The following is a 9,868-nucleotide window of genomic DNA, read 5'->3' as shown; positions in this document are numbered from 1 at the left end:
TTTTCCTAAAAAGATCAACCACAAACAAAACCGCCCACAATCCGATTAGATGTCGCAGACATTGTATTGATTAATTTTAATACACAATAGAATGAATTGAATAATGAAAGATACCTGACCTTTAAGGCTTAAGCGTATAAACGTATAAAATATGTATATTTTATACAAAGTTTTATACACGTTAAACAAAAGAATCTGGAAATTTTCCTGTTTTTTTTTTTTCATTATCCGTCTACTCGACTATCCGTCACGTGTCCGGTCCCGGTCATGACGGATAACCGGACTCCACTGTATATATAAATAAATGACTTACAGGTGGATGAAAGCCAATATAATCATGGTCATGACCAATACAATACTTAAATTTGTAGATTTGCATTAGAATTTGAATTTTTAACACAAGACTCATGCACGAGGTTTCTGACTTACCCGGTAAAAGGAAGCCAACATTTAACAAACTTGTCACAGACCCACCTTCGTGAAATCAAAAGGCTTCACTCCTGGCCGAGCCAAAGGACGCTTTGACTTTTAGCAAAAATGGCGGACCGACGCCCCGCACGACTAAATCATTCAGCACTCCTGTCTCTGGCCAGCTGAGCTTGATGCCAGTGGCGGTGGAACGCTCTTCCTTCCCTTAGTTGACTCGTACGAGGGTAGAACAGGGTTGACTTGATACTGAAACCTTTCAAATTTAGACTGACTGACTAATTGACTGAGGGAATGGCCTTGAGATAATTTGAATGGCAGTCTGACTAAAGGAATGGCCAGGAGAATCTTGACTGACTGACAGAGGGAATGGCCATGAGAAAGATTTGACTAAATGGTTAAAGGAATGGCCATGAAGAGAATTTGACTAACTGACTGACTAAGGGAATAGCAACGAGAATCTTGACTGATTAACTGACTAAAGAAAATGGCCATGGGAAACATAGAAGACATACTGAGGGAATTGGGCTTTGCTCGAAAGTAAATACAAAAATATACACAAGTTTTAAATGATAATAATAAAACATAAGGCAAACAAAATAAGTTTATAAACGAGCCACTTAACTTAATAACTAAAACCAATAGTTATATGATTAAGAATATAAACAATTACGTATGTATACTAATATAACAAAAAAATTAACTTTTCAAAAACCAGCTAAATTGCACAAATGACAAAAAAAAAGACAGACCTTATATATACAGGGTGTTTCAGGGTTAAGTGTTCTAACTTAAAATATGAATTTAGGACCTCAAAACAAGAAAAAATATTCCTTTGGAGGTATGCCCGTTAACGCTTTGTTTTTGAGATATTCACGTCTAAAGATTTCCATTTTTATGAATTATTATCATCAAAATTTCTCATTCCTCACTGCTTGACAATATCTCCGGAGGGTTGTCAGTAAGCAACTGCTCCACTCTTATGCTCATCTTTTCCCTACATCATATTTACTATATTCAAACATATGTAGTAGTAAATTTTTCAATAAATAAATTTAAATTAAAAATCAATTAAAGACCAATCACCCCGACGGATCAGGACAAGGAGGAACTGCAATATTTATTAGAACTTGTTTACATTTCTTAATCCCCTACAACGCTACACCCTTCCTACAATCTACAGTCGTCTCTTTACTGACAGAGCCCTTCTCCTACACTTTTGCAGCTGTTTACTGTACTCTTAACCACAATATCAATCAAAACGATTTCTCATCCTTTCTCTCTTCTCTTGGGTCTCGTTTCATATGTGGTGGCGATTACAACCTAAGCATCCGCGTTGGGGCAGCCGGGTGGCAAATCCGACAGGTCGAACTCTGTTCGATCCTCGAATAATGTGCGGCTCCCCTGACCAAATTATTTTGGTGCGTCAATCGTCAGTTGGCGGAATTGGCTGTCTGGAGAGAGAGGGAGGCCAGGCGTACGTGATGAGGTGCACGCAAGTTGTCCTTGGGAAGGGAAGAGAAGGGAGAGACAGCTGTGTGTGTGTGTGTGAGTTAGCGAGTCAAGGAACAAGTGTTCAGCCATCTTGTGGCGTCGTTTTCTCTCTAACAAGTTTTTAGTAAAAGCCTTGTGCAAGTTTTCCCTAAATTGTCGGTGTCGGATAAGCTATCAGTATCGACTAGCATTGAGTGTTGTATTGTCAGGAAAATTACTGTAAGTTTTGTACAATTTTGTAAAGAACGAACTCAATTGACATCCCCTGTCTGGGGTGCTCAAAGTTATTTCTATTGTATTTGCCCCGATACCCTGCGTGGTATTTTCCATGCGCATATAAAAACCCCTGTGCACAGCCTTGTACATGTACTATTTTAAACTTGTCTTTTTCCCCAATACCGTGCCTGGTATTATTTTTCAAAGCTCCAATTAGCCTGTTAATTGCCTTTCAAGTAACTATTCCCCAATACTGTGCCTTGGTATTGAAGATAAGATTTATTATAAAGTTTTCTTACTAGCTAATTCTGTCAAGCATTGTTATTAAATTTATATTGTGAATAAACTATTTCCGTTATAAAGGTATTTCAAGTGTGGTGGTGTCCCCACCCTTACTCCTCCCCACAATAAATTTAGATTTGAATCTTAACTGCTTCATTTTTGATATTGCCCCCCCCTATTACACTCCTTTTCATGGTGCCGAAACCCGGGAGCCACTTGAGATACCTTTAAATATAGTTGATTTTTAATTATAAAAAAAAAAAAAAATTGTTGATTGTCACCTCTGGGTGTTGTGCATGGCAAATGTTAGTTTATTTTTGTTGTTCGTTATGTTTTGGTTTAATGTATAGCGTGTAATTTTGATGTTTTTGAATTGCACATTTTTTTTTGTCTTATTGCAATTGTTTATATGTTATCAATAGTCTATACTATTATTGTAATTTAGTTAGCACATTGTGCTTTGTGTATTCTTGTAATAGTTACTTGTTTGGGCTGCCTCTGTTGAGGAAACTGTCAATTCCTCTTAAAATTACTTTAATTATTGTACTCATTTTTGTATTGTATCCTCTTCATTTTATGTACCTTCATCAGCGTCTGCTGATACAATTGTTATCGTTTTTTTATTTTCTTTCACCTTCATTGTGGGCCCTTACTGTTTAATCCCCTTCACACTAAATGGAGGAACAAAGTGAAGTCACCCCTCCCCTCACTCCAGCTTCCCCCAGTCCTCCGGCGTTGGAGGAAACTCCCCGAGTCCCGTTTCCGTCAAACTATGACTCCAATGTGCACGTAGTCAGGTGCAAGTATCTAGTCGCCAGACTGGAGCAATGGACGAGAAGTGTACGGAAGTTACCCCTTAGTTCCTCTGAGGCCTTGGAGCTGGGTCGCAATTACTCTTCCATGTTTTCCACGCTGTCCCAGACTGTGGACAGGGAAGCATGGGAGTGGTTGCGTGCCTTGCCCCCTGATGTCAGTGGCCCGCTTGCCCGGTCTTTGTCGGAAAGCCACGAGCTAGCGGAGTCAGCTCAGCTCGCAATTGTATTGCCCTTATTAGCAGCAGCCCCCGTAACTCACTCCACCCCGCCAAGTCAAAGGTCCCCAGTCCCAGGGACTGAGGACTTGGTCATTGAGCTAGCTCGGCGACAGCTCCAGGAGTTGATCATTCCCAGTACAACCCCCTTCGAGGGTGATGTCCTTCGCTATAAAGCTTTCAAGTTGACTTTTGAATCCGAGATCCATAAGTTGTCCTTATGTGCTGCCAGGCGCCTCGAAGCGCTCAGATCTTCACTACGAGGCCCCCCCTTATCCTTCATCCGAAACGCCACATCTTCTGAGGAGGGCTACCGTCATGCCTGGGAGATGCTTGACTCCCGGTATGAAGGAAGGCTCCGCGTCGCCAGCGCCACAATGGAGACCTTCCTGCAATTTCCGGGTGTCGATCCCAGCATAGAGACCTGCATCGCGTGGCTGTCGCGTCGACAGATTATGCTGGACTCTTTGGAAATCCCGCACCCACTCGACTTCCTGTTATGTCACGTAGTTCTTTCCGTCCTTTCCCCTGCCCTCCAAGAGGAATTTAGGAAAAGGTATTTAGGTTCATTTGAGGTACTACCCACCAGTGCCCAGGTGCTTGATTTTCTCAAAGACCAAGAAGACAGATTTGCACCGAAATTGACCCTTGGTCGATCAGTACCTGTCTCCGTAGGCCAGCCTACTCCTAGTCAAGTTTATCCTCCTCCTACTCCTCAACCTCGCGTTGTTTCCCCTGTACGAGAGACCGGGTCCGGAGTTGTGCAATCGCCAAAACAGGTCAGGGGTTACACGGCCAGATCTGTGAGATTTGTGCCCCGTCCCCCTAGAATACCATCGCCCCCTCCTCACCAGTCCGGAGAATGACTCCTTCCACTTCCCGTGCCCCAGCTTCCTCAACCTCTTCGTCCTTCCAATGCTACCTTTGCGGAGATTCACACCGCCTCTCCAAGTGCACTAAATACCTGAATATGTCGGTGAGTGATAAATGGAATTTTGTGGTGGAGAAGAAATTATGTGTTAACTGGCTTTCCATTTACCACTCCGTGTCCCGATGCCCCTGCCAGTTTGGGTGCGCGAAATGTCATGGAGAGCATCACACCTCATTGCACCCCCCTTCACCATCAGCCAGCCTTAGTCAGAAAGGAGCCAGTACTCCTGGAATTCCTCCATTGATGTCCTTGCAGACCTCTCGACCCTCAAGGCCCAGATCTCCCAAAAGGGTACATTACCAGGACTTACCTGAATCCCCGCCTCCTTTCCCAAGACGCCCCCTTCTTCCTCCCAGTTCCTTTGAGCCTCTTCTCCCTCTAGGCAAGGCCAGGGACTCTGAGTCTCGACTCTCGTCATCTTCCTCGTTCGACGAAGTACCCCCCGTGCATCCTGTAACTTATTTTGGCCGACATCCGGCACCCCCCCGCCAGAATTATAGGTTCTTGGCAGGCGCGATACCCCTCCATTGTCCACCTTTGCTCTCTGCCGTCGCAGACACTGCCGTTTGTGTTATCTAGCAAAGGTTCCACGTAAATCCATAGTCAAGTCCTTCCCTTCTGACATGTCAGTCTCCCCCACTGCCCTGGTGTATCTCCTTGGAGGAGATGGCCAGTGGTATCGCGCTCGTGCCCTGCTGGATTCAGGCAGTGAGATAAATTTGATGTCTAAGTCATTCGCCAAGGAAAGTAGATTGGCTTGTAGCCCCATGTCAGGTGGAATTCGAGGAGTAGGAGGCAATATCGCCACTCAGGTCGTGGGTCAGGTTTCTACCAATTTAAGACAAAGTCCCCCTTTCTCCCAACTTAAAATCCCCTTCCGCGTAGTTACCAAGACTGACCCAGATGCACCATCCTCCTATTTTCCAGTCAAGGATTGGCCGCATCTAATAGATAAACCTTTAGCTGACCCAGCCTTTAATGAACCTAGCCCAGTAGATGTGGTCTTTCTAGCCTCGGTCTTTGACGCCATTGATCTTAGTCAGATGATCCGTTCTCAAAATGGTTCTCCCAACGCAAGATTGACAACTCTTGGCTGGATCATGTCTGGTCCCTTGAGAAGTCTCCCCATGAGAAGGGTTCGTTTTGACTCCTCCATCCAGGACAGCAGGTCCAACTCCAAGCTCTACCGGACCTATTATAAAATTTTGTTTAAGCACAAGTGTGGTCATTTGACAGCCCAGTCTACTCCAGAAAACAAGCCTTCGACTGAAACCCCTCTTTGCAAGTCTGAGTCTGAACCAATTGCCCTTTGTGATAACCCTGAAGTTCTCGTGGGGTCGGATCAGCCAAGCTTACCCAGTCGATCTGTATCCTCCGCTCAAATTTTATCAACTTCCTCAGAAGAAGCCAAACCTCAAGAACACATTCGCCCGATTGAGGCTGGTCAATTTCCTCCTCCTAAACCACAACGTTTAACCAGAACAAGGCGTCCGCTACAAACTCTTACCCTTCCTGACCCTGAAATTCTTCCTCCTACCATAACTTCTGCGGAAGTTTCTCCCTCGGCAGTTGCTATCCAACCCGTTGATTCTCCTTTAGTCAACCCTGTGTCGGTAATCTCAATTCAACCTACAGTACTCCGCCTCAATCCTGGAAAAGCCTCCTAACCAATTCAGCACCCCCCTGACCTAGTCTTGTCACGCCTGATGGAAAGGATGTTTGCCTTGGAGGAAGTGTCGGAGGTTTCGCCACTCACCCCGGACGAATTGAAGGCTGAAGAGTGCTTCTCGAAGTCACATTTCCGACTTCCTGATGGTCGTTTTTCAGTAGCACTGCCATTTAAAACCAGTCCGTGTTGCCTCGGTGAATCCAGAAAGATTGCTTTAAGGCCTCTCTTACAAACTGAATCCCGTCATGCCAAGTCCCCACATCTCCGTGCTCCCTATGTGGAGTTTATGAAAGACTACTTAGATTCGAATCATATGGAACTGGCCCCTCCTCTCAAGTCAGGTCAAATTGTCTATTATATTCCCCATCATGCGGTACACCGTCCAGACGATCCCCCGGAAAAGATTCGTGTAGTATTTAACGCTTCCCAGAAGTCCTCTTCAGGCATCTCCCTCAATGAGCTCTTGCTCCCTGGACCCCGTTTACAGCTCGATATCTGGAAGGTGGTTACCAGATTTAGAGTGGGCAAATGGGTCTTTACGGCCGACATTCGCCAAATGTTTAGACAGATACAACACCCCCCGGAAGATAGGGAATTGTTACGCATACTGTGGCGATTTGACACGAGCCAACCAGTGCAGGAGTACCGGTTGTGCACTGTGACCTATGGAACCACGTCAGCTCCCTACTTAGCATGTCGCGTCCTTCAAGAATTAGCTCTGACCTCTCAGGCTTCCTTTCCCCTGGCCTCTGAGATACTCCGCGACCGTACCTATGTGGATGACATTTCTGGAGGAGGCCCTACTCTAGAAGTGGCATTGCAATCCAGAGATCAGTTAATCCAATTATTGAGTCAGGCTCAAATTGAACTCAGAAAGTGGGCCTCAAATCAACCGCAATTATTAAATAAAATACCCTCTGAATATCTGCTTCCAGCCATGTCCTCAGTCTGTTTAGAAAACGATGAGGAGTCACAATTGAAAATTCTCGGACTTTGTTGGAAACCTGCTCAAGATTACTTCCACTTTCTAATCCGTTCCGATCCTAATGTTCAAACTAAAAGACAATTAGCCAGTCAGATTGCAAAAGTTTTTGACCCCTTGGGATGGTTGATTCCCGTAACAGTTTTTGCTCGTGCAATATTTAGAATAGTCTGTCAACCCTCCTTTGATTGGGATGATCCCCTGCCCTCATCAATTGTCCAGGAATGGGCTCAGTTCGCTGTCTCCCTGCCTGCCCTGTCTAAAATTCACATCCCTAGATTTTTGTCTCTACCCAATCCTAAGTGTTATTTAGTGGGTTTTGCTGACGCGTCTGAGCGAGCCTATGCGGCCGTGGTTTACCTTGTGTCCCAGTCTGAGGACACTGTCATTAGCCTGGTCATGTCTAAAGCCAGAATGGCCCCCATGAAACCGGTCACGCTCCCTCGTCTGGAGCTTTGTGCGGCCCACCTACTTGCCCTTACGATTAATAAGATCAGATTACTTTTCCCTCAGATAACCACTCAGAACATCCTAGCCTTTTCGGATTCTACCATTGCCCTGGCCTGGATTACAGCAACGCCACCTCCGCATTGGAAGGTGTTCGTGGGAAATAGAGTAGCTACTATCTTAGAAAAAGTACCCGCCTCGCAATGGTTCCACATCCCCTCATCACAAAACCCCGCTGACTGTGCCTCACGTGGAGTACGTCCTCAAGAATTAGTGAGTCACCAGTTATGGTGGGAAGGTCCCCCTTAGTTGAAATCAAACCACGAGTCATGGCCCCTTGGGCAAGTAAGTGCCGATTTGTCTGACCCTGTCGTAGGAGCAGAAATTCGCTCCCAGACCCTTAATGTGTCAAGTGTAATGCCCTGCCCTGAGGAATTAGAGACTAAATTTTCCAGTCTGTACACTCTGCAGAATGTAGTGGCCTGGTGCCTGCGATTCGCCCACAATACTAGAAATCCAGTGCATCGTATGTCAGGTCCATTGAATGTAAAGGAACGTAACGAAGCCCTGCGAGTTCTAATAGTCCGAGCCCAACAGCACTCGCTTTCCGAGGAAATTGAGGATGCTCAGTCCCCCCGGCCTAGACTACGCCTCGTTAAAACCTTAGGCCTATTTCTGCACACTGATGGAGTGTTGCGAGTTGGAGGGAGACTCAGACTGGCCGATGTCCCCGAATATCAAAAGCACCCTGCCTTGTTGCCTTCGCAACACCCCTTCACGGCCCTGGTCATACAAGATGCCCACATATCCAACCTCCACGTAGGCCCCACTGCCACTCATGCGTTTTTAAGAAGTCGATATTGGATTGTTAATGGTAAGAATGTTGTCCGCCGACAATTGGGAGCCTGTAACAGGTGTTTCAGTGTCAAGCCAACACCCTTCAACCCACTCATGGGTCAACTGCCCGAAGGAAGAGCAAGCGCTTCATCACCCTTCACCACCACTGGCATAGGCTACGCAGGCCCCTTCAACGTGAAAATCGCTTCCCTGCGTTCAGCCAAAGTCCTCCAGTCTTACCTCGCCATTTTCGTCTGTTTTTCCACCAAGGCCATACACCTGGAACTAGTCACAGACCTCACAACACAGGCATTTTTAGCTGCCCTGAACCGCTTCGTTGCCAGGAGGGGTGTGCCGAGTCACATTTGGTCGGATAACGGCACTAACTTCGTCGGAGCCAAAAGAAGACTCAAGGAGGTATCTGCACTACTAAATGACGCTAAGTCTCAGGAGGCCATCCTAAGAGAATCCAACAAAAGAACCATCGAGTGGCATTTCATCCCCCCTCGAGCACCACACTTCGGAGGTTCTGGGAAGCAGCCGTTAAATCTACTAAAAGATTACTGAAGGTCACGTTAGGCACTCAAGAGCCCACCATGGAGTGTTTCCTCACAATCATTTGTCAAATTGAAGCCATACTAAATTCCAGACCTCTCACCGCCGTCTCGTCCTCGCCAGATGATCTGCAAGTCCTGACGCCAGGTCACTTTCTGATTATGCGACCTATGACTGCACTACCTCCCGATGGCTCTTTAACTCCTCGCACTGCACTCAAATCGAAGTGGGCAATGGCACAGCTCACTGTTGGACAGTTTTGGAAAAGGTGGCACAAGGAGTACCTCCTTGAGCAACAAGCCATGCTCAAGTGGCATTCGCCGTCCTTCCCAGCGGCAGAAGGTCAGGTGGTGGCCATTATAGACGACAATCTTCCTCCGTTACAATGGTCCCTAGGCCGGATCACCAAACTGCAGTATGGCCGAGACGACGTAGCCAGGGTGGCCGAGGTGAAGACGGCGTCTGGAGTCATCAGCCGCCCCGTCAGGAAGCTGTGCCCCCTCCCTAATCAGTGAGTGGAACTCTGGCGAGTCCACTGCGGGGGAGGATGTTCGATCCTCGAATAATGTGCGGCTCCCCTGACCAAATTATTTTGGTGCGTCAATCGTCAGTTGGCGGAATTGGTTGTCTGGAGAGAGAGGGAGGCCAGGCGTACGTGATGAGGTGCACGCAAGTTGTCCTTGGGGAAGGGAAGAGAAGGGAGAGACAGCTGTGTGTGTGTGTGTGAGTTAGCGAGTCAAGGAACAAGTGTTCAGCCATCTTGTGGCGTCGTTTTCTCTCTAACAAGTTTTTAGTAAAAGCCTTGTGCAAGTTTTCCCTAAATTGTCGGTGTCGGATAAGCTATCAGTATCGACTAGCATTGAGTGTTGTATTGTCAGGAAAATTACTGTAAGTTTTGTACAATTTTGTAAAGAACGAACTAAATTGACATCCCCTGTCTGGGGTGCTCAAAGTTATTTCTATTGTATTTGCCCCGATACCCTGCGTGGTATTTTCCAT

The 9,868-nt window shown here is 46.3% G+C and overlaps 2 protein-coding genes across 2 annotated transcripts; both read left to right on the top strand.

Moving 5' to 3' along the window:
- Positions 1 to 6,094: 6,094 nt before the first annotated feature.
- LOC141457626 (uncharacterized) lies at positions 6,095 to 7,786 on the top strand. Its single transcript, XM_074134828.1, has one exon. It carries the CDS (start codon positions 6,095 to 6,097, stop codon positions 7,784 to 7,786), a length of 1,692 nt encoding a protein of 563 aa, XP_073990929.1.
- Positions 7,787 to 7,894: 108 nt separating this feature from the next.
- Positions 7,895 to 8,881, top strand: LOC141457625 (uncharacterized). Its single transcript, XM_074134827.1, has one exon. The coding sequence runs from the start codon at positions 7,895 to 7,897 to the stop codon at positions 8,879 to 8,881; it is 987 nt and encodes a 328-aa protein (XP_073990928.1).
- Positions 8,882 to 9,868: the final 987 nt, after the last annotated feature.

This window comes from Rhodnius prolixus, unplaced genomic scaffold (assembly GCF_049639745.1).
Source record: "Rhodnius prolixus isolate KJV_2025 unplaced genomic scaffold, Rpr scaffold_40, whole genome shotgun sequence".
Taxonomy (NCBI): Eukaryota; Metazoa; Arthropoda; class Insecta; order Hemiptera; family Reduviidae; genus Rhodnius; species Rhodnius prolixus.
Note: the sequence above shows the minus strand (reverse complement) of the source record. Positions and strands in the feature narration are given on the sequence as shown.